The sequence below is a fragment of the Artibeus jamaicensis genome, unplaced genomic scaffold (genome assembly GCF_021234435.1).
Source record: "Artibeus jamaicensis isolate MK-2021 breed Jamaican fruit bat unplaced genomic scaffold, CSHL_Jam_final scaffold_3151, whole genome shotgun sequence".
NCBI classification, from domain to species: Eukaryota; Metazoa; Chordata; class Mammalia; order Chiroptera; family Phyllostomidae; genus Artibeus; species Artibeus jamaicensis.
Window position 1 is genome coordinate 934,606 of NW_026522037.1, and position 23,684 is coordinate 958,289.

Genomic DNA, 23,684 nt, shown 5'->3' on the forward strand with positions numbered 1-23,684 from the left:
ACCCCTCAGAGTCCCTCACTGCTCCCTCCGGCTCCCAGTGTCCACCAGGGCTGCTTCAGGACACCAGGTGCGAGGCCCACCCAAGTCTTCGAGTGGATCCTATGTCTTCAGGGCAGAGTTTTGACATGGACTTGACAGTGTCCCCTGGATACGGACAAGGTCTCACTGTCCAGGTAAGCAAGGTACCAGTCTGAGCTTTCAGATGTCCCGCACAGGAGAAAACAGCCACCTGCATCTTCAGAAGCCCAGACTCCGAGCGGCGGCATGAGCCCTGCAGACAGAGCGAGGTTGCAGAAGCTCCTGCCCCCACTTCCGCCCCAAGGCCTGCTAGGGGTTCTACCAGCAACTGTTAAAATAAACCAAGGAGAAAACGTCAGGAGAGAGCCCTGACATTTGTCCAGCCGTAAAGCCGAGGGAAAACAAACTACCTGAAAAGTTGGCTCACAGCATCAATTTGAAAGCCAGCCAGCACTCGGCTTCGAAGAAATGGCCAATTAGCACCCGGCCTGCTGTCCTGTGGCTGCTGACACTGTGCTTTTGTCTCTGAGACAAGCCAGTGGCCATCAGCCAGTTCCTGTGTCACCTCCCTCAGGAAGGAGCTCCTGCCAGGGCAGGAGCAGTGACCAGGGGCCATGGTGAGTCCCTCCCTGCCAGCTCCAGGCCATGCCCAGGGTGCTGAGACAGGTAGGGGTGGGAGGGAGGCGGAAGGAGGCCAGGCATCCCGAGAGCCGCACCACGAGCACCTCTCAGAGGGCCCAACAGCTGCGATGTGGAGGAACACGGCTCATGGTGGGGAGAGGGTGCTGAGCGGGGGGTGTAACCCAGGCAGGGTGGCAGCAGATAGAGGCGTCCAGGGCCCTGCACCACTGCGGGGGGGGCAGGTGCATGACCAAAGGGCCTCCAGAGGGGGTGGCTGCAGCAGCATGGCCCGAGAAAGGAGCCTGTGAAGGAGAATGGCCACCTCTGTCTACCAGGGCACAGCCACCAGGGCCTGCACCACTCCAGGGATGGGCCTGCACGACAGACCATGCCTTGTGGTGCTCAGTACCAGTCGCACAGAGCTAGGCCAAGGTGGCCCACTGGGTACAGCAGTCTGGAGGGCGCGGTGTCCCCACGAACCCGCTGCCCCAAGGACAGCACGGGTATCAACCACTCTGCAGGGGCTCAAAGCCCAGCTGTGTGGCCCAAACAAGAGCCTCTGCCCTCAGACTGCCTGGAGGGTACAGACACGCCCACCTCCTGGGGTCTCGATGCCAGTGACCAGTGCCTGTCAAGTTCCTCTGCTTTTCATCACAGCCAGTAACAGGAAGTAACAGCTGAAGCTGCTCTGGCCCACGAGGGGCCCCATCTCCCGGCTGACTGCTGCAGCGGTCCCGCTCTCTGCAGTCATTCACACTGCCTCTACTCTGCCTGGTCGTCGGGTCCCAAGCTAATCGCTCCTCATTTCTGTAACCAAACTGCATTTGTCACCAGCCAGCTCAACTGCCTTCCACTACCAGGAGCCCTTCGCACCTCACCAAATGGCTCTGCTTAAAAACGTCCCGGCCCAAGACCCAGGCTACTGTCTGGGACATGGCACTAGCCACTCTCGGCTGGGGTCGGGGAGGTGGAAGCGGCCACGCCGCCACCCAGGACAGAGGCAGTTCCACCTGCACTGAACAATCTGCTCATCAGGAAAGCACTGTCAGAAGGAAAACCAGGTGAGGGGGTTCGAGAAAAGGCCGTGAGAACGGCTCTGCTGGCCACCCGGATGCCACCCAGCCCCGTGACAGGAGCCACGTGATGCAGAGTCCTCAGCAGAGAGCCCGCCTGGGGCCTCCGGCCACTCTCAGACATGGAAGAGGTGGGGACAACAGAGCACAGCTACCTTCTGTCACAGGAAGGCTCAGGAAGGCTCGATCTGCAGCCCCAACCACCCCACGGTTGTGGCAAACGGAGCCCACTGGGCCGGGGCCCACTCTCCCACACACAGAGCCGGACATACAGCTGCCACCACCCCAGGAGGTGGCACGTCTTCCCTGTTCCCCCTGCATGTTGGTGGGGGGTGAGGAGGGATAGATGCCCACAGGGCAGGAGGGCAGCTGATGTACTCTCAGCCTTGCCTGCCTCCCTGGGGCTGGAGCTGCAGGAGCAGATACCAACCAGGACCCACCGCTGCTCGCCCTCAAAGAAACAGTCACTCCCGAACACACGGACAAGGTGGTCCAACAGCCTGCCCGAGACCTGTCCTGGTGGGGGTGGGTTCCGGGCACTGCTGTGTCTCCACTGCCTCACCAGGGAACCAGGACCCACAATGGAGAGAAGACACTGCCAGGGGAGCCCAGGGCATCTGACAGAAGAGCTGGTGCCACCTCCCATGGACCTGCCCCATCACAGCAGCCACCTGGTGCAGCATGTGGCCCCAGGGTGAGGACCGACAGTGGGCTCAGTGGACACACCGCCCTCCCTGGACTCTCACTCTTGCTGGGAGCTGAGACCTGTCCCCAGAACAGGCAGAGGCAGGCACACATGGCTCAGCAGGCACCACCACTTGAGGTCTGCACCAGGGCCCCAGCCCTGCCTGCGCCCCGTTTACCCTTTGGTGCCTACAGATGCAGTGCTCAGCTGGCCAGTGAAGCCTGGGACCTCTGGAGAGAGCTGGACACAGACCAGGAGCACTGTGTCACCAGGCCAGCAGAAAGCTCCCAAGGGTGGCCACTGGCCGGCCAGGGGCCTGCACTAGGACGCTGCAGCACAGTCCTGGAGCCACCCACATGTGTGGAAATGAACTGCCAAAGGTGCCGTGTGATTAGGATAAATGCAGATTAGAGAGTGAATCACACACACACACAAAGGACAGTAGCCACATCATAGAACCACCACAAAAGGTCCCTGTGGAGCAGCCCTCCTGCGTGAGGGACCCCTGGGAGGCAGCTGTTGGCAGCACTGTCAGAGCCGGCTGCGGAGGTGCCCAGGCCTCAGCAGTGCCGTGTGGCTGGCGGCAGGCGCCCCACACTGCAGCCACAATGATCTGGGCTGCTTCCTCTCACCCAGCCTCATGCAGGGGTGGCCGCCCCCCACACAGCCCAGCACGAGCAGCAGAGAGAGCACAGCTGAGAAACACTTGCACTGACTCTGGGCCCTGGGAGTGAGATGCGGTGCTGCCTGTGCACAGAGCATCCAGGGGAGGAGTGTGGGACCCCATGACCTTGGGCCCCTAGGCCTGACTTTGGGAGCAAGTCACCCCTCCCCAGGATGCCTCGGTGTGGGATCCCCCACAAAACCCTATCTTGCCTCTCCTGCTGCACCGTGAACTCAGAAAGGGCTTTGGCCTTCTACTGTACAGCCCCCAGGGGATAGTCTCACAGAAGCTCATCTCAGGGCCGGGGAGTGGTGACGTTTCAGGGACAGCTCTCAGGCCGTCCTGGCTGTCCTGGCCCAAGTGCTTAAAAATGGGAGGACAAGTGCTCTAGGTAGAACCCCCCCTTGTTTCCCTGGCTTTTATGAGAAGCTATATTAAAAATGGTTTAAACACAATAAAATCTGTTACATTTATGGCAAGAAAATATGGAAAGACAATAAAATTAGCAGAGCATAAAAATGAGAGAATACTGAACATCCTACAGGAGCAGAAAGGAACTGTTGAGACTGCTAAATCGGAAGGAGTTTAAACCAATTTAAAATTCAAAGGAACATCTCTGCTTCCCCACTGAGCCCTGTCCCTGGGACTGTCCCTGGCTCACACTCAGAGGCCAGCTGTCTAGCCCAGGTGTGCCCCCTCCTGTCCTTTGCCCTCCTCTGGACTTCCTGTTCTGTTGGATGCCAACCGCACCTCCCCACCTGCCTCCCCCGACATCGTGGAGGGCGTCCCCAAGAATCCGCACCCTCACGGGCCTGGGGGGCCGGCCACGCATGCCTGCCACCTCACCAGGAGCGAGGGCCCATGGGGGAGGCAAGGAGGAGGTGTGCCCTTGCTGCAGCACCGCATGAGGCTGGGCCCCCACCCCCGCAGCCTCCAGAGTCCGACCGCCGGGAGAGCTGCTTCTGCAGGCGCACCTGCGGGGCTCGTGCCCGTCTCTCAGGACAGGTTCAGGTTTATGGGGCTGGAACTAGGGAGTCCCGTGCACCCCACCCCCAGCCCCATCACTGGCAGCCCACGCCAGTGTGGGGCCTTTGGCACAGAGCAAACCCACACCCACACACTGCTACTGACCAGGTCCAGAGTTTACACAGAGGCTCGCTTTTTGCCCACATGTCCCACAGACTTTGACAAACATGTAACGTCACATGTCCACCAAGTATTCTCACAGATGACAAATCCCATGGGCTCTGCCTGTTCTACCCCCATCCCTAACCCCTGCATCCCCGCCAGCAGCAAGTGAGCACCCTGGCCCCGCACCCTCTGGTGTCTGTGCCCTGGGTTCTGGCCATCCCGACAGGTGGGTGGTGGAGTATGCACTTCCCTGGTGACGAGGGAGGAGGAGCATCTCCTCGTGTGCTGGTCTGCTGCGCGTGTCCCCCTGGGGGCGTGGTCTGGCCAGGCCTTTCGCCCAGTTTTTAACTGCTCAGTAGTTTTCTCACCGCTGACTTCTGAGAGCTCTCCGTGGACCTGGGATGCCTCCTTGGTCAGATGTGTGCTCTGCAGACATCTCCCGCCCGTGTCTGGTCCCTCCCCAGGCAGAAGCATCTCACTCTGATGAAGCCCAGCCGATCAGCGTCTCCTCTCGCAGACGGTGCTCGTGATGCTGCATCTAATGCAAAGCTGAAGGTCGGCTCGGCCCACTCCCGCGGCCCCTGCCACTTCCACGGCCGTGCGTCTTTTGTGTCCAGACCCACAGCCCACTTCATGTGGGTCCTTGCGGGAAACATGCTCCAGATTCATTTAGTTTGCTCAGCACGTGGATGCCCAGCTGTTCCAGCACCCTTTGCTGGAAGACTGCCGTTGGTCCCAGTGCTGCCTCTGGGGCTCAGTCGGAGGTCGCAGGCTGCACTTTTGGGGCATCTCTCTGGGCTCGCGGTTCTGCCCCATGGATCCATCTGTCCACTCTTTCACCGACACTGTGCCGTCCTGCCCACGGCAGCCTCGCAGCTTGGTGAGCATGTCTTGGAGTCACGTACCGCCAGCCCTGCTCCTCTCAACACTGCGGCGCTGTCCTCGCCATGCAGACTCGAAAGCAGCCTGCCGACACTCACAAATGCCTCACTGGGGCCTGGCTGGGATCGCACTGCCCCTGCACCTCACGTGAAGGGGAACCGACAGGCTGCCACCGCCAAGTCTTCCTGTCCACGGACCTGGAATATCGCCGCATCTGTTCAGAGCTTCTTTGATTTCTCTCATCTGAGTTCTGTAATTTCCTCATATGAATCTTGAACATTTTGTTACATTTCTACTCGAACATTTCTTTTTCCGTGGGTCTGTTTGGGGGGACTTTGGGGAGTGTCAGTACTGTGCAGTTGGCACCGTGTTCTTGATTCTAAGTCCCAAATGCTTGTTGCTGTCACAGCAAACCGACAGACTCGGGCATGTTAACTTGGACCCCACGACCTTGCCATAGCCACCTGCTAGTTCTGGTTAATTCTGGGGGTTTCGGTTAATTCTCTGGGATCTTCCATGCAGGCAATCATGTCGTCTGCAAACAAAGCTTTATCTCTTCCTTCCCACTGCACACACTTTACTTCCTTTCCTTGTTGCCCTACAACTTCCAGGATGACATGAAACTGAACATCCTTTCCTGACCTTAGCAGGAGAACACTGGGGTCCTTAGCTGGGTGAAAGGTGGCAAAGTGGGACAAGACACCCGCTTCTGCACCACAACAGAAGGAACCTGCACCCTCGAACAGTGGCAGCAGCCCCGGAGCCTGAGTGAGCCCAGCAGCCGTAAAGGCCTCTGGGGAGGCGCTGTCTTCTGTCACCAAGGACTCTCCTGGGACCCCAGTGGCCTCACCTGCTCAGAGCACAGAGCAACCCCGCACTCCAAGGCACCGTGGGGTGGCCCGAGCCTCGGCCTCACCAGAGCCCCATTAGTCTCCCGCACCGGTCTTCCAGGGCAAGAACCGCTGCGAGGAACGGCAGTCCTGCTGGCAGAGAGGCAGACATCCATGCTCGCCCTCCCCCAACACGTGGCCCACAGGCCTCCCTTCCTAAGATGTGAATGACACCTTCCCACGGGAAACCAAACCATAGGAGATCTCCCCAGTGTTCAGAGACTGGTGTCCTCAAGTTCCTCAAGTTCGGAATGGAGACACATTACCAAGGGCCCTCCAGCTTCCAATCGGGGGTTCGAAGACACGCCACACAGAAGGGCGGTACCAGTGGCGGGTGGCGTCCCTCCAGACCTCCACCCGCACGAAGGAACGTTCACAGGGATCCAAGGGGTCCTCCTTCCTCCAACTGCAGATGTGTGCGAGGCCAGCCCTCCTCCAACCGAAACAGCGCATCACGAAACCGGATGCAGACGTGAGAGTCGGCTGTCTTCTACTAAACAGACTTAGGGAGGTCCGAAGAAACGTAAAACAATGCAGTTCTTTTCACTGTATCTTCTTAATCCTCAACCAAAAGTGTTCTTTCTCTCAAAGTTATTTGAGAGAAAGAGAAACACTGATGTGAATGAGAAACATTGATCAGTTGCCTCCTGCACGCGCCCAGATTGGAGATCAAAGACACAACCCAGACTTGTGCCCTGACTGGGGATCGAACCTGCAACCTCTTCAGTGTGTGGGATGACACTCCAATCAACTAAGCCACCTGGCCAGGGCAGAAAATACATTTTCCATAAATACGTTTTATATTAAGAAGTAATGAGCTCTTTTTAATGAAATTATTTTACGACTGTAAGTAGTCTTGTAAATTTTTGTTCTGACTTTCAGGAGCGTGAACGTGGACTGATGTGACCCCACAAGCTCTGTGTCCTCAGTGAGAGTCGGTGTTGCAGCCCCGAGGACGCTGCGCGGGGGTGGGGCGGGGGGGTGCGCGGGGGCGGGGGTGTCTGCATTCTCTGCTGAGCTGCAGCCCGGCCCATCGCCCCTCTCAGAAGAGCGTGTGCAGACAGTGCAGACACGCTGTGCTAAGAGAGACGACGTGTGTTTAGCAGAGCCCTGAATCTGCATCTCTGGAGAGAAGCCCCAGGAATCTGCATCTTTAGCACGTCCTCCCCCACAAAACCCTGAAGCAGCCGACAGGGACCTGTAAAGCGCTGGTGTTCGGAAAGCGTAGGAGAGACCGGCCACGCAGGAGCCACCTCCAGCTCTCTGATGAGCCCCAGTGCAGCCTCCCGGGCAGGAGGAACGCTCCTTCCGGGCAGGGTCCGGACACCCCTCCTCCAGAAGGCCTGCTGCACCAGGACCGGAGGGGGTTACCAGGCATTCAGTGCCAGCCAACGGCCTGCCAAAATCTGCCCAGTCCCAGCAAATCCATGCTGTTCCTCTGACGGAGTCAGCCGAGCTGGGTTTCTCTGCCTCGGAGTTAGAAAAGGTCGAAGATGACTGGCAGGACCCTAAGGAGCAACTGACCCCTGGGTACCTGGTGTGAGACAGCGGCACCTGCAACGCCTGTGGGTGGGGGGCACAGGCTGTGGAGACAGACACCAATGGGGAGGACGCACGTGGCCCTGGGGACCCTGCTACAGCAGGAGGAGCAGGCATCTCTGGTATAGGACCAGTGCAGAGGTTGGGGAAGAGGGCATGTCGGGTTCTGGGGACCACAGACACTTGAGGCACACGCGGTTTCTTTGTCCCCACAGGTCCTGTCCGGTTTGCAATGGGATCTAGAGGCGCCTCCGGAGCAGGACCAGTCCTTCAGCCCAAAATCGGCTCCCGGAGGCCCCCATCTTCACATGAGCCGACCTGAGCCAAGGGCACTCAACACTCACTGAGGCCTCTGGGCCACGTCCTCAGAGAGAAGGGGCTCTGCCACCTCATGACTGTCCCCCATCCCTCACAGATGCTGGGATGTGGGGCCAAAGCCGCCGAGGGAGGGAGACCCACTCGGTGTTAATTATCTGACCAACGAGGCAGCACAGTGTCCTGAGACTGGCTCCCAACTCAAGAGCTGCACCCCGTGCTCGAACGTCAGGAATCCATGTGTGCGCTTTCCTGGCTCGCGCACGCCCCCTGCCAGCAGCGTTGTCCCCCCCACCCCCGTCCACGGTCCACAGAGAGCTGCCAGGGCACTTGGGCATCGTCAGCAAGAGGGCCTGACTCCTCCTACATGCAGCCACGGCGGCATTAGACTCAAGATGCCCTTAAACATGTGGACACAGTGGAAGTGAGTGACACCTGAGAGCTCACTGTTGAACAAAGGACAGCATGAAAGAGCCCCTCAGCGGGTCTCCAAATCTTCCGGCAACCTTGGCCCGCCCGAGCCCCCGTCTGTGCTGGAGGTGTCCAAGGGGCCCGGCCCAGGGAGGGCTGCTCCACCCTGCAGCAAGGGCATGTGGTCCGGGCTCCCTGCTCGAGTGTGCCAAGACAGAGGGTGGGCTGTGCCTGGCTCAGACCATGCCCAACCCCCAGCAGCTGTCGGGCCAGAGCCGGGTTCTCCCCCTGGCCCGAGCTGCCACACACACAGGGCCGCAGAGGGGTAGGCAGCCTAGTGATGAGCCCTTCTGATATGGAGGGTGAAGAGAAGGGAGGGAAGAGTACAGCCAGCTCCTGGGGACAGCCTGGACTTACCCACGAGAAGCCACCCAGGAGACCTGGGGGAAAGCCCAGCCGCCTCCAAAACCAGAGTCTTGTCCACCTCACAGCCGCCACCAAGAGGGGGACAGGGACACTGTCCCTGGGACATGGCAGATATCAGGGTCCCGGCCAGGAGAATCCCGGAAGAATGACAGGCCTCCGGGCCAGGTGCGGGCGGGGCGCTCCCACGCAGGGCCCACATGCTAAGAGAACAAGGGGACGGCTACATGAACCTGGAACACGCTGGCTTCCAGTGATTCTCCTATAGCAACCGCCACAGAACCAGCTGCTTAGAGATCAATTTCGTCCTGAGGACGTGTTGCTTCCGGTGCTTGAACACAAGGAGAAGTTTCACACTTTATCCACTTCCACATCCCTAACAATAAAAACTCACTTAAAAGACCCATGAATATGCAAATGCCATTTTAAACATGGAAATGAAAAATGCGCAGGAAACAGTCTGGGTGTGCAGCATTAAAGGCAGCTCGTCTGGCTGGGAAGAGACCCGGGACTTGGCTGCGGTAGCGGGGAGAGGAGCCAGGGTGCTGCAGTCGGTCGAGCGGAGCTGGCTTGACCTCGGCCATGGCCTGCCCTTGCCCTCCAGAGGCTGGCCCTGCCTGCCACCGCCTCCAGAGCCACAAGGACCAAATCTAGTGTTCCTGCCAGTGCCACCTCCAACTCGGGCCACTCACCCAGCCCAGGCAATGTGGTGAAGGGGCACAGGAGGGAGGGCTTAGTCCCGCCTCACCCTGGGCAGGGTCAGGAGAGCCAGGTGGGGATGGGGTTGTGTCCCCAGACCCCAGGTGACATAGCAGGTAAGCAGACTCCACAGCACCAAGCGCAGGGACGGGTGCTGGCCCAGTCCCATGAAGAGATTTGGAACTTCCTGGTCTGCACATTCAGTGAAAGGACCAGAGGTCAGTCTCTCAGCTGACAGCGGGCAGGGCCTGTGCTGGGCCACACAGGCCACCCCCAGGGAGCAGTGCCCAGAAGCGCATATGCACCAGAGTGAGGGCCTGCGAAGTGTGCGGCCCATGATCCCGACACAATAAGGCCAGGCTTCTCAGAGAGCCCTGCGGCCCTACCCTCGGGAGCCCAAGGTGGACGAGGTGGCTCGCTTCTTGCTGCTCCCACTGTAGTCCAGACCAGCAGGGTCACATTGGAGCCTGCTTGGAAACACAGACCCTCAGCCCCTGTGCCAGACACGCTGAGCCACAGCTCACGTCTGAGGACCAGCAGTAGGCTCTCTGCGTCTGGGCCGTGGACAAGTGCCGCACTAAGTGGCCGTCCTAGGACACCACAGGGCAGAGTGGAGCCAGCCGAGTGCCCACCCCAACATAAGAGCCATGCTCGGATGTCGCCTTTGGACAATTAAAAACACCCGAGTGCCTGTGGCAGGAATTTCCATCCACTCGCATCCTGACTCCAGCTCTGCACGAGCCTGGGAGGAGCGCAGGAGCCCTCTGCCGCTGCCTTCCCGGCAAGTCCCCGGATTGGAGGCCAGCCCCCACACCCAGCCGCCCACTGAACGCCACCCCGCCAGCAGCCGCACGGGCACGCCAGGTGCTGACCCTGAGCCAGACTTCCCACTGGGCCTCAGGAGGGCCTGGATTCTCTCTTAGGGCTGACAGGGGCTTCGTCTCAGGGACAAAAGCCAGACGGTCTGTAAAATGACAGCAACTCAAACAGGCCCAGAGCCACGTGTGTGGGTGGTCTAGCTCCCCCTGAAAGGTGCAATGTGGGACCTGCGGAAGGGTTTCTGGGGAAGCCAGGAACCAGGGGCTAAGGCAAGGGGAGAGGAGAAGAGAAGGGCACCCCCAGGTGAGCCTCTGGCCAGCTCCTTTAATGCCTGTCCTCAAACCACCCCTCCTTGCCCTCTCTCCAACTGTCCCCCAAATGTCTGTGCTTGGTAACAGTGCTGGTAACAGCGCTCTGGGGGAGGCCCAGGGTAGGTGCTGAGGGCTCCACAGGAGATGTGGCTTCCAGTGCTCCAGCACCACCTCACGGCCAAACTCGGCACTGCAGGCAGGGCGGTGCCCTGCAGGACCGACAGACAGCCTGACAAGGCCCAGGGTCCCTCCATTCAGCCACAGGGGTCAAGGGGCTCCTAGGCTCTCTTTTCCAGCCTAATGACCAAGCAAGAAGGAAGGCGATTTGAGTACCAGAGTGGAGGGCAGACTCGCACAGGCACCTCGGAGGCCGGGCCCACGCTGCAGATCCTCCCATGTCACCAAAGATGGAAGGAGACACTCCTGACTTCCTGATAAGCCTGTGTGCCATGCATGTGCGCGGTGAGCCCACTGGGCCCCGCACGTCCTCCAGAGGCTTCCACAGAACAGGAAACCTATGCAGGAGCAGAACAGACAGACAGGGAACCCAACTGTGGGGTCGGGTGCTATGCAATCACCACCACCCTGGGAGGCAGACACTCCAGACCCCACGTTTGGAGAAAAAGAGCCGAAGCCCCTGTAGGGAACCAACCTTAGGCAGAGGCCAGTGTCCTGGTCATCAGTGTGCCCTGGACGTCAAGGTGCCCCTGCAGCCTGGCAGACACACAAACACGCCCACCACAGCCCAGGCAGTCAGGGACAGGAGCAGCAGCAAGCCCTCAGGCCTGGGAGAGCCACCCAGGGGTCCACAGACTGATACACGCGGGCCATACAGCAGGCAGGGCAAGTGTCCGTGGATGAGCGCCTAGGGACAAGCATCTAGGAACGCGCAGCCCTCGGGCAGGTGCCCCGCCTCTGGGCCGCCAGTTATGTTTTGTCTGCTTTGGTTTCTGGTGTGCTTCCCTACTCTGGCCGATCTCATTGAAAAGGCTCTTCTACACCCTGTCCACTGGCCAACTCTAGCCACAAAGCAAACATCTCTCCTACTGAACACACCCCTCATGCTTTTTCATGCTCCCGCATGAATGAGAACACACGTGTGCATGTGCACATGTGCACACCCCGACGCCCCCACCCCTGGCCAGGGCCTGCCCAGCGCACAGCCGCACTGCACCCAGGTTCGAGGAGCCGCAGGAGGAAAGCACTCGATGCTGAGGGCAGGTGCCTCGCAGATACCACCCGCCGCCCAGAAGGACACCACACGGACCCTGCCCGCCACCAGCCTGGACAGCAGCCTTCCCAGGCGCTGTCTGCCGGAAACAAGAAACCACACAACTCAGGTTTAAAGTAAAACAGCCAAGTCCACTGTCCAGCAGATGCTACGCACTCAGCTCTGAGCCGCTGACCTGCCGCAGTGCAGATCTGAGCCGAGGATGGGATAGGGCTGCAGGAGCCGGGGGCGGGGCACCCCGCCAGCTGGCAGGCAACAGGAGGCGCCAACTCATCAGCCCCACTGCGGCCAAGCCTGGGCAGACGGGACACCTTGGGGGAGGGCGGGCGGAGATGATGGACGAGCATGCAGGAAGGGGATGGGATGGAGGCGCCAGTCCACCCTCCCGTCACTGCTGACCGGCGCCCAACCCCATCCTGACTGGCTCGCATGAAGAGTCCCGGCTGAAGGAGACCAAGAAGAAACGCTGCGGAGCAACATGGCCTGACACACGTTTCAGGAAGACCCGTCCTGTGACTGCGGGGCTCGGGGGCAGGCAGTGCTGAGAAGAGCCGGTCGTGGGGACGGAGGCAGAGCTGAGTGAGTGGTCAGGAGCAACTACGGGTCAGGGGCACGACGCCAAGGAGCCAGCGTGAGAACAGGACCGAACAGGAGGGTACGGGCGGCATCAGAGGCAGACAACGTGCCACAAACACACGTGCCCTGGGTGTCGGGCGGTAAGTGCCGACTCAGGCCCCAGAAAAGGTCGCACAGCTCCTGCCTCTGGACCAGCGGCTCAGGAAGGAAGCCCACTGCGCACACCACAGCTGCGGCTACCGCAGCGCAGGCCATGTCCTAGAGGCCCTGCGAGGCTCTGTGGGCCTTCCTGAGTGCACCAGGCCACACACTCACAGATGCTGGAGCCTGGGCCCACCATTCCACACCACTGGGGACCCCTTGGAGTCCCCACCACTGCAAAGACAAGGTGCTCTTGATCTGGGTCCTGGAAGCCCGCTCCCAGAAACGCAGTGATGCCTGGCACGGCGCACCCCTGTGCTGAGTCTCACAGCCCCAGAGGAGCCACAGGGCTCACCTGGGCCAAGGCCAACAGGACAGCGAAGTACGCCGTGCAGCTGGACCTGAACCGGGCCAGGGTCCGCACTCACCGGCTCCTCCCCAGACAGATGCAGGGCCTACCTGCTGGTGATGGAGCTGTTCCTGTCCTTGAGGGTCAGCTCCCGCTGCTGCAGCTCCACGATGAACCTGGAGAGGTCTTCTGGGGTCCTGTGGGTCAAGAGCACACACTCAGCACAGGGCGGGGATAGGGAGCTTGGTCGCGTGCCTGCCCGGGGCCCCCAGCCCCACCTCAAACCATGGCCTGCCCCTTCTTGTGTCACACCGGGTAAATGACTTTCATAAGCCTGGTTTGATTTCACAGTACGAACGAGGTCCCTACACAGAGGCTATGAAGTGCTGTTTGAAAAGCAGAAGAGCCCACACCGCACCCCTGGAACCAAGGAGGAGCTCCGTGCACCTTGGTCTCTGTCCCCCTTGCCTTTGAAACCCCTGCCACAGCCCCAGCCCCTGGAAAACAACAGGTGCCCTCAGAAGCAACACTCTACGACTTTAGAGCTGTTTGGGGTTAACTATCTCAGCTCGCACCCAGCTCACTGCTCGGGAAAAGGAGGGGACAAGCCAGGGCATCCCGGAACCCAGGACTCTGCCCTGTCAGGAGGGAGTCATGGCAACACTGCCGAACCTGCTGGGAGCCCCAGGTGTGAACATGGAATCGTGAAAAGTTATTTTTTAAGATTTTATTTATTTTTAGAGAGAGAAGGGAAGGAAAAAGAGAGGGAAACACCAATGTGTGGTTGCCTCTTGTGCACCCCCCAGTGGGGACCTGGCCTGCAACCCAGGCACATGCCCTGACTGGGAATTGAACCGGTAACACTTTGGTTCGCAAACTGGCGCTCAGTCCACGGAGCCGCACCAGCTGGGGCATAGAAGATTATTAAACAAGTGCAGCCTTCACCTCCCATGAAATCAACAACCGAGGCCAAAGTATCTCCGACAGGCAGGATGAGTGTTTATTTTCCAGAGCCCTCCCGACCTGCTGAGGTCAGAGCTACTCAGGGGTGTCGACCAAGGCACCCCCGGGATCGGCGATCTGCTTGCAGCAGGCAGGACAGGGCGAGGGCTCTCCCAGCCCCAGAACAGCACAGGCACACCCCCAGGAGGACCACGCCTCCCACAACTCAGCTGCCACCCGGCGCAAGGTGCTCAGAGGGCTACTGGACCCTCCAGCCCAGGGACGGCAGGAGAGTGGCAGTTCCAACTGCAGCTTGAGCTGTAGCATCCGCTGCCCCACAGTCAGGCTGCAGCTGTGAAACCTTTTAACTCAAGCTGGTGGGCCCCAAAAGGGGAGAAGGTTTCTTTGTTCCATCAGAGCAGGATTCTGACTCAACCTCGGCTACATGCAGAACAGTGAGGGCCAGGGAGGTCGGCCCAGGAGACTATTCCCAGGGAAAGGCAGTTCTAGCCCCAGCAGCAGCTACTTTGAGGCTACTAATGGCAGAGGCTGGGGATCTTGCTGAAGCCCAGAGCACCTGTGTGGGCAGGTCTGAAGGAGGAGACCCAGGGCTGCAGTTTCTAAAGTGAAGGAAACAGCAACAACCAGACCTAAGCAGCAACCAAGAAACCTCACGGTCAGGACTCCTCAATCCTCGAGGACAAGCAGCGCCTTGGAGTGACAGCTCTTCCCAGGCCCCCCGACCAGGACACCCCCACGAGTGGCCCCCTCCCCGTCAGCCCTGCGATGGCCTCTGCATTCTGGGCCCCTGAACCAGTCCAGACCCAGCTCCTCCCTGGGCTGCTAGCAGCTACCAGACCCCAGCCCCAGACTCAGGCTGCGTGTGCTGGGGACTGCGGACTCCAGAACCCGGAGCCCTTTGCCTGCCATGCCACCTCTCCCACCCCAAGCTGGGCCCGGAACTCTGAGTCCCAGGTCAGGCTTCCGCCCGCCCTCCTTCCCAAACCCCACTCGCTCCATCCACTTCTGTGTGTTGGGGATGGAGACACAGCCGCTGCCCTGCCAGCTCCCAGCTGAGCACAAGCAGACACACCAGGGCTCTCTGCACAGCCACTTCGGTCCATGGACAGCCCTGTCAGAGCCGTCCCCAAACCAGACCCCCACTGCCCATCCCCTCCGGCTGTACCAGGACACCAGGGGCCAGGCCGCCCTTCTTCCGAGGACCAGAGTGAAGACCAGGTGACCGGTCCCCTTATGTAGTGCCTGCCCCTCAGGAGCCTGCTCCTCACACAGCTGCCACAGCGGGCACCGCACAGCGCAAGTCGGGGCTCATGCCTCCTGGGCAACTCTTCCATGCACCCCATCCCAAGGCCAAGGAGGAGCCATGCGGCCTCGCTGACACAGACCCCGAACTTAGGCCAGCTCGGGCCTCTAACTGCCTCTCCTGAAAGCCTCGCCCAGGCAGCCCGGGGGCCGGCTCCCTGTCCACTCCTCCAGGCCTCTGCCCCAGAGCCGCCCAAGGGCTCCCCGGGGGGCTGACTCCGGCTCCGGCTCCGGCTCCACACTGCAGGCCTCTCTCCCTCACCTATGCCCAGTTGCTCCAGCCTGCGCTACTTCCCTTCACGGGAGGCAGTGCATCTCAGGTGCTGTCGGTGTTACCCATTCGTGCACTAATATTTGTGGTCCTTCTGTGTCAACCAGAACGCATGCTGTGTAAAAGCAAGGAGCTGTTGACTCTGCTCCGCTTCCCCACTGGCCCCGGGCCTGGAGAATGCCTGGCACACCAGAAGGCTTTCAACAAATCTCAGCTGAGCAAACAAAGAACTGGAGCCTTTCCAGGACAGGAGCCGCCCAACCCAACGGCACCGCAGCTGGGAGACACCCGTGGGGTCCACGCTCGGCAGTGCTGGTGGGGAAGGTGGCACTCTGCACGCGATGGAATCAGCCTTCTTAGATGAGCATGCTGTGCCACCACCTCTGTAAACACTTGGAAAGGAAGTGAGCACGACAGGCACCAGTTTGCACGACACGGAGGTGTGTCCGGAAGAAGAAACAAGACAAAATCGGGGCCTCCTGCTGGGTGGGAAGCACCTGGCACTACGCCTTTTGAAAGAGCTTTGATACCTGCGCCGAGGAAACAGCACCTATGGAGGAGGTAATTTTCCTAAAGCTCGGCATCGCAGACACCCAGTGCAGGAACGAACACCACAGGAGTCTCCCAAGAAGAAGCCAGTCCCCCACCACGAGCCCATGTACGATTCTGCAGTCACACGGTCCTGTATCAGCCCCAAACGATGGCTAACCACGTGTCACAATAAGAGCAATTTGCCTTACAAATGGGGCAAAAATACACTAGTAGAAGTCTTCCTGTGGGAAATGATCAGCACTGGTGACTGACCCCCAGAGTTGGCAGAAGCAGGGAATAAAATCTTCATACATCAAATGTGTTCACCTAAAATATTACAGATATACAATCGTTCCCCAGGCTGCCAACTTCTGTGAGTCTACTAATTCGAGTTCCATCTTATACTTTTTGCATAAACCACAATGCGTAATCCATAATTTTAACTGTTTCTTTCGAATGTCACAACTTCTTAATCTTTGACAGGCGACTGCTTCATTCAACGGAAATCTTTCGGCAATTCTCCTTTGAGACTTTCCAAAGCACAGAACTTTGCTCTCACAGAAACACTGCTTTCTTCCCACATTTGTTTTCCACCAGCCTCCATAGTATTTAATTAAGTTATATAATTACGGTGAGAGGTAAAACTGGCAGGAAAGGCCCATTTCAGGCGGACAGCAGCACCTCCCAGGAGCAGGGCTCAGTGAGCCCCTCGCCACTGAGGCTGTGAACCCACACAACGAACACAGGTGGCGCCTGACATTGGAGGTGGGAGGCTGGGGGGGGATCTCGGGGGAGCCGGGGGAGACTCAGAGCCTTTGCAGGAGCTGTCCCCCACAGCATGCAGACAGGACATGAGGCACAGGGGCTGCATCCGCCCTTTCCTGAGCACGCTGCGTTTCAAACTTTCACAGCCAGGAGCGGCTGGCCACCCAAGCACCGGCCATGCTGCAGGCCCCTCTCCCAATCTCTGCAGGACTGCGAGGGGTGAAAGAGCCAGGAGTGGAGGGGTGGAGGCCAGGGGCCCGGAGGGTGACGAGCCCTGTCTCTGCGGAGCACTGGCCAGGCCCCAGGCCTGAGGCTGGTAGCCCTCCACAGTTAGGCTGGGACCTGCAGCATCAGGGCCGGGCTTGCTGGCGGCAGGAACGCCCACAGTCCACCAGAAAGATGAGCCTGAGACCAACGGGTTGCGTCTGGGATCAGTGGCTGGAGAAGCCTGTGCTGCTCTGTGGGAGAGGAGGCCTGCTGGTCCAGCCGTGCTGGCCTTGGTCAGGGCTGCTGGCGTGCAAGGTCAGCACCCCCACAGCTCTGTCTCACACACAGGACCCGCACGTGGACAGCCATGATCAGCCATCCAGAGACCGGATGCAGCCCTGCCATGGACCCAGCCTGTGGCTCTCGGCCCGGGACAGCCATCCAGCCCCGCCTAATGAAGGCCAGCTCTCACCCGGCCAGCAAACCCGGCTTAACCGTTTCAGGGAAACAGATTACACAGGTCCCCAGACACATGTAAACAGAGTGAAGAAACTTCTCATCTACACTTGCTGCCTTCAAATTCTTTCTACTAGCTCAGGCAGGATTATAAGGACTTCAAAGCAGCCTGGGTTCCAATTAGACTGTGTGACCACCTCAGGTATGCTAGAATATTCTTCTGATTAACGAGAGGCGCTCTTTGAACCGTGTGAGCTAAAAAAAGCTCTCAGAACCTTTCCAACAGACGCCACCATTCTCTCGCCCTGCCCCCCTGTTCTTTGGAAGAGCCGATCTTTCCAACGCTCCCAACACTCCGAAGGGCAGCCAGCCACCCCAAACACGACTTGGGCCAGGAGCTCCGAACCCGAGCCGTGAGCAGAGGGCCTGGGTGCAAGTGGGCACAGCGGTTGGCTTCCAGGAAATGAGGGGCACCGACAGGCCCGCATGGGCTTGTGAACTGAGGGGCTCACTCTCCCACTCTATACTGAGACCTCAGAGGTGCTTCTAGCAGCTCTGCTCTTGGCCATGACTCTCCATGCTAGAGAGTCAGAAAAGCCCTCTGATGACAAACTGAGCACTGCCCCCTGGTGCCCCACCTAGCCCACCCACCAGGAGCCTCCAGCAGAGGCAGCAGACTGCAGCACCACGGCGGTGGGCTCAGCACTGCTCTCGCAGGGGACGCAGGGACAGAGTCTGTTTGGGCACAGACCTCCAAGAAGGCAGCCCTCACTACAACATGCTCTCAGCCCCACGCAGAACCCCAGGGAGACACATGGACCCGTGGGAGAGCAGGCTAGGGGGCCCCCTTAGACCCAGGCTCCTTCACCGGTCTCAAGAGGAGTGACTCGGGGAGGAAACACCCTCATTCCGACACAGGAGGCTGTCCCCTAGGGGGACAGGAACACTGTGAGAGAAGCCAAGGGCGGGGAGCTCCCAGGCCGAGTGTGGAGGGAGGAGGAGTCCTGGGCACAGATACACTGGGGAGCTCTGGGACCATCAAGATGGAGCCAGATTCCAGAGCGGAGAGAGGCGGCGAGCAGGGGCCAGGCTGCACAGCCCCAGGGCCGCGGCACACAGAGACTTTGGGTCCACTCTACGTGGGGTATCAAGCTACGGAAGGATCAGGGCAAGACACAGTCGTGTTTATGACTTGCTACAAAACTGCATCTTCGAAGGAGAGGTGTGCTCCGTGCTCATCCTTGGTGCTCCGTGCTCACCCTTGGAGATACTCGCTGCAGGAGGACCGGACGCAACCTTACGTCCCAACAGCAGGGCAGAGGCCAGGACATCTGGACATAGCCCCCAGCAGCCAGGACAAAGGAAGCCACGCCAGTGCTTCCAGGAACACGTGCTGGGGATTTACAGCGTGGAGGCGGCGGCCACAGGCCCACACCACCTCGGCACCAGCTCTTCAGCCCATAGAGTGACACTGAAAATCAAGAAAAAGGAGCCTCTCGGGAATAGCTGCCTCTCGGTGGGGAACAGTGGGAAACTGTCCCCTCATCTCAGTCACCTGTCTTCACCATGTGCTTTGTGACGCACGTCAGAGAAAAGCTCCACAGCCACATGCTTCACTTGCCGAGAGAGCGGATCCTTCCAAAAGGAAGCTGTACCTGAGGACAGACACGCCCAGCAGGGACTGGCCCTGCATTCCAGCAGGCCAGGCTGCCACCCCACGACCACAGCACAGGTGACAGGGTCCCCGCCGCACCAGGTCACGAGGACACAGAGCAGCCAGCCGCTGGTACCAGGGTCAAAGCAGGGCCCAGCGGCAGGTGGGCTGGGGCCCACGGAAGCTCAGGAGCACAAGGAGCACTCGGGGTTTGGGCTGCCCTCCACTGCCACCGCCTCCACACGGCCCTGGGGCAGGGGCACCGCTCTGCCCTGGCAGGGGCCCAGGGCAGCAACTGCCCCCAGCACACTTGCACTGAGAGCAGGGCCATCTCAGAGCCCCAGTGAAGAGACTGTGCCAGCTGCCCAAGCACCTGGCCCTTGGGCACAGCCACAGGACAAGTCCCCAGGGAGGCAGGGGCAGGGCCACCTTCAGAAAGGGGCTCAGCTGCACCGGTGGCACAGCGTCCCCAGGCACTGTTGGTTAGAGGACGGGCTCAGACTTCTGCTGACTTGGGACCTCACAGGCAGGAATGACACAGGACTAGTAAAAGGTACTGACTGCAAAGCCAAAGCGAATGCCTGTATGGCACCCTCTACTCTCAGTGCATCGAGTGTCAGGAACTGGGTCAAACCTGCCGAAACCAGCCTCACTCTGCAGTGAAAAACAGTCTTTCTTGGAGGTTGTCATGATCACAAAGAGTGAGGCAACATGGAAAACTTAAAGGAGCAAAGAGAAGATGATTTGGCGTCCCATCTGGCCTGCCCATCGAGGTAACCGCTAATCTCTCACCTGGTCTACAAGTTGCTGGCACACAAGAGAACTGGGAGTCATGCAAACAACCCGTGTCCATGACAACAGAAACTCCACCCTCCGGGAGGCAACTCCTACCTGGTGCCACAACTGGTTCAGTGTGGCACCTAATGATAAACACACGGTCCTCACGTTCCCCTTATGCCGGCAGCGAGGCCTCACTAGTCCCCTCACCAAGCACCGAGTTACACAGAATCCTTGATCCTCTGGGTGAACAGAGAACCACTGTCCCTAAAACCACAAAATGCTGCTGCGAACATGGAGCAGAGATGCGCCGTGACTGGACGGCCTGCATTTCCAAACCAATCTACAGATGCAATGAGAAAGTCAATGACAGCCACAATGGCTTGTTTAGATGCTGATGACCGGGCTCTAAAGTATGCAGCACAGAAAAGCGGCAGAACCTCTACCAGCCCAACAATCCCGACAAAACGAGTGTCGAAGCCTTGATTTGAGGATTCCTGCAGAACCCACACGTGGGGCCAGGTGTGTCAGGGGCTGAGACAGAGCACCACGCTCATCTGGCAACGGTGACAAAGACGCTCAAAGGGAGAAGAGGAACTCTCCCAAAAACAGTGCCAAGACTTGATCAAAGTGGAGATTAAAGAGTGAACCAGGACTCCAGCCTCGGATGAAACATCAGAGGCTGGGAAGCTGTGCGTACGACATGAAGATAGAAAGCTCTCAGAGGAAAACTCAGGAAAACTAATGTGCAGCCCTGGACTGGGACAGGACTCCTTAGAGCGCAGAGCCCACTGACCACTAATGAAAAAACTGGCGGCCCAGGTTTCCTCAAGACTGAAATACACCACCAAGCCCTGGCCAGGCGGCCCGGCAGGCTGGAGTGTCTCCCCCACGCACCAAGGGGCAACGGGTGCCATCACAGGCCAGGGCGCGCAGCAGCAGCAATCGACCGGTGCTCCTCTTGCACATCAGTGTCTCTCTCTCTCAATCTCTCTCTCATGAATAAACACGTCGAGATGAGAATTAAAAAATATGTACCCCATCAGAACCTAATGGCTGTGGTTAAGTCATTGCGGGTAATTCTCCAGTGTGCAAGGTCTGAGGCGGTTTTGGCAGAAGAACTCGACAGGGAAGACATCGGGTGGCTTCTGTGGGAGGCAAAACAAAGACACACGCACAGTTTGCGAAGTCCAGAGTGAGGGAGTCCTTCTTTAAAAGATTTTATTTACTTTTTAAGATTTTGGTTTTTTTAGAGAGAGGGAAGGGAGGGAGACAGAGAGAAACATCAGTGTGTGGTTGCCTCTCCCACACCCCCCACTGGGGACCTGGTCTGGAACCCAGGCATGTGCCATGACTGGGAATCGAACCGGTGACCCTTTCATTCCCAGCCCACACTCAATCCACTGAGCTAACACCAGCCAGGGCTTTTTCTCTGTTCAAATATTTTCTTTATTTATTTTTAGAGGGGGAAGGGAAGGAGAAAGATATGGAGAGAAATATCAATGTATGGTTGTCTCTTGTGCGTCCCCTGCCGGGAAGTGGCCTGCAACCCAGGCATGTGCCCTGACTGGGAATCGAACCAGCGACTTTTTGGTCTGCAGGCTGGCACTCAATCCACTGAGCCACGCCAGCCAGGGCCCATTTCCCCTTTATAAAAAAAAAAAAAAAGCACAGCTCGCTGCCACTACTAAAAACAGAATGCTAGAACCAGATGATGCCATGTGTTCCCAAAGCCCACCGGTACACTAGAGCAGTGCGAAAATAACAATAGAAGTGAGACGCTCTGTGCATCCACAGAGTACGAGGTCAGGACCAGCTCCCGGGAGGCACCTCGGGGTGAACACGGAAGCTGCAGGCGCCGCCAGTGAGCATTCCTGGGGCAAGTGGGGGGATGGTTAAGAGTATAGCAGGATTTTGACTTCTTCCTTTTTGTTTTTAAGTGCAAAGGACATCATGATTTCAATGCCTTGGCCAGGTAGCTCGGTTAGAGCATCACCCCGATACACCAAGGCTGCAGGTTTGATCCCCGGTCAGGGCACAAACAGGAGTCAACCACTGAAGCACCAATAAGTAGGACAGTGAGTCGATGTTTGTCTCTCTCTCAATCTCAAAAGAGATCAACAGAAAACAGCACATCAATGGAACTAGAAATAATGGACGTGCAGGCCAACAGGGAAGCAGTCAGGTAAAATGTGTGTGCTCATTCCTGTGATGGAGTAACAAAAGAGCCGGTAAAAAGCACCAGAACTTTCACCTAGGCCCACCCAAGCGAAAATAAATCACACCCCAACAATATGGATGTCTAACGCCACACTGTGCGTGTGAAACACCCACGCCCGTAAAAATCTTTATGAGGACAAACTGTGAATGCTGACTAACTCTAGGACTGAGAACTCGAAAAAGCAGAGAGACGGGATTGTCTCTCAAACTTTCCAGTGTTCGAATCTTCCCCAGAGTGTGCTTTCGTATTACTCTGGCACGTCACGGGCACATCACAGAACTGCATGATCACAGTGGAGTTTAAGTCCCTCCCATGCGACTCCGACCCCTGCCCCCAGTAAGCACTGCACCCAGGAGGTCTGCAGAGACCCTCCCAGGCGGCTAGGAGGGGCATACCCGGCCTCCAGCTCCTGGCTGCCAGCTGGCTTGCTTGCTTTCCCTGCAGCAGCCTGGGCACTGAAGATGCAAAAGCAGCGACAGCCGGTCAGACGCCTCAGTGCGCCAAACCGGGCACCGACTGCACACATCGTCGCCTCACGCTTCACACCCGCACACTCAAGCTCACAGACAGAGCGTCTCACTTTAGAATGTCCTCGATGGAGCAGGGAGAGACCCTGCCGCCCCTACTCTGAGGGGAACAGGAAGTACTCAAGAAAGGCCGTCTGGCTGTCCATCCAGCTGGAGGAGCAGCACTTCTGGGTTTGGACCATGAGCTCAATGTGTAGCCTTCTACGAAAAAACATCTTCCTTGAAGAAAAGGCCGACAAGCAACCGTTACTCATTGCTATACTCACTGGGCATACAGACTTGGGTATTTGGTGGGCGTTTTCTTGAAAATGAATTAAATAAACTTCTTCGAAGAAAACAACCAAGAATGCTTTTATTGCCAATGATAGTCTCAAGCTTTCAAACACAAATTAAATCTTCAAATATTCGTATCCACCACCATAAACTGGCAGCTTTCTAACAGTAGAAGATCTTCCAATAACCGGTGGCACAGCTGGCCCGTGTGAGTTTTTGCAACGCACAATGAAATACGGTGATGTTTAGAAGATGTACGTTAAGTCAGCGAGCCACATTTTTCAAATGACCAATGTCTGCTGTCACAAAACCACGTGTGGACAAGAAGTCCATTTGCAGTGCAACAGAGCAATCGTTTTCACGTAAGTTTGACCGGGTCATCGATGGGACTTCGAATTTCACATCACAGCTACCTCTAAGAAACTCCCATGTGTAGGAGGCAGAACACAGCCAGAATGTCGCCACCGCCCAAAGCAGCCCGCAGAGTCCGTGCAGCCCCTAACAGAACTCTACTGCCATCCCATGCAGACACAGGACACTCCATCGTGAAATTCACATGAGACCTGGAGGGACTCAGAATGGCCAAAACAACTTGGAAAGTATGATCAAAGTGGGTGAACTCACATTTTTACATCAACACTTATTACTGAACCACAGCAGACAAAACAGTGGGGTGCCAGCATGCAGACGGAAGTGCAGACAGGTGTGCAGACAGGTGTGCAGACAGGCCAGCAGAGCCAACAAGGGAGCCCAGAAACGAACCACAGCATTCACAGGCAAATGACCTTCCACAAGGGCACCAAGACCATTCACCAGGGAAAGGCCAGTCTTTTCCACAAGCAGGACTAAGCAAACTGGATGTCCACATGCAGAAGAAAGTGGGACCCTCACCTTATACCACATACAAGAATTAACTCAAAATGGATTGAGACCTACACAAAAGCGCTAAAGCTATAAAA

General features: G+C 58.1%; 1 protein-coding gene across 5 annotated transcripts in view; it reads right to left on the reverse strand.

Moving 5' to 3' along the window:
• The window catches only part of MAD1L1 (mitotic arrest deficient 1 like 1), a 171,325-nt gene that overhangs the window by 115,623 nt on the left and 32,018 nt on the right, over positions 1-23,684 (reverse strand). For all 5 annotated transcript variants that reach the window (XM_037137887.2, XM_037137888.2, XM_037137889.2 and 2 more), the window contains one exon: positions 12,889-12,975. In XM_037137887.2, the coding sequence (XP_036993782.2) occupies positions 12,889-12,975 (87 nt within the window). The remainder of the gene's footprint in view (positions 1-12,888; positions 12,976-23,684) is intronic.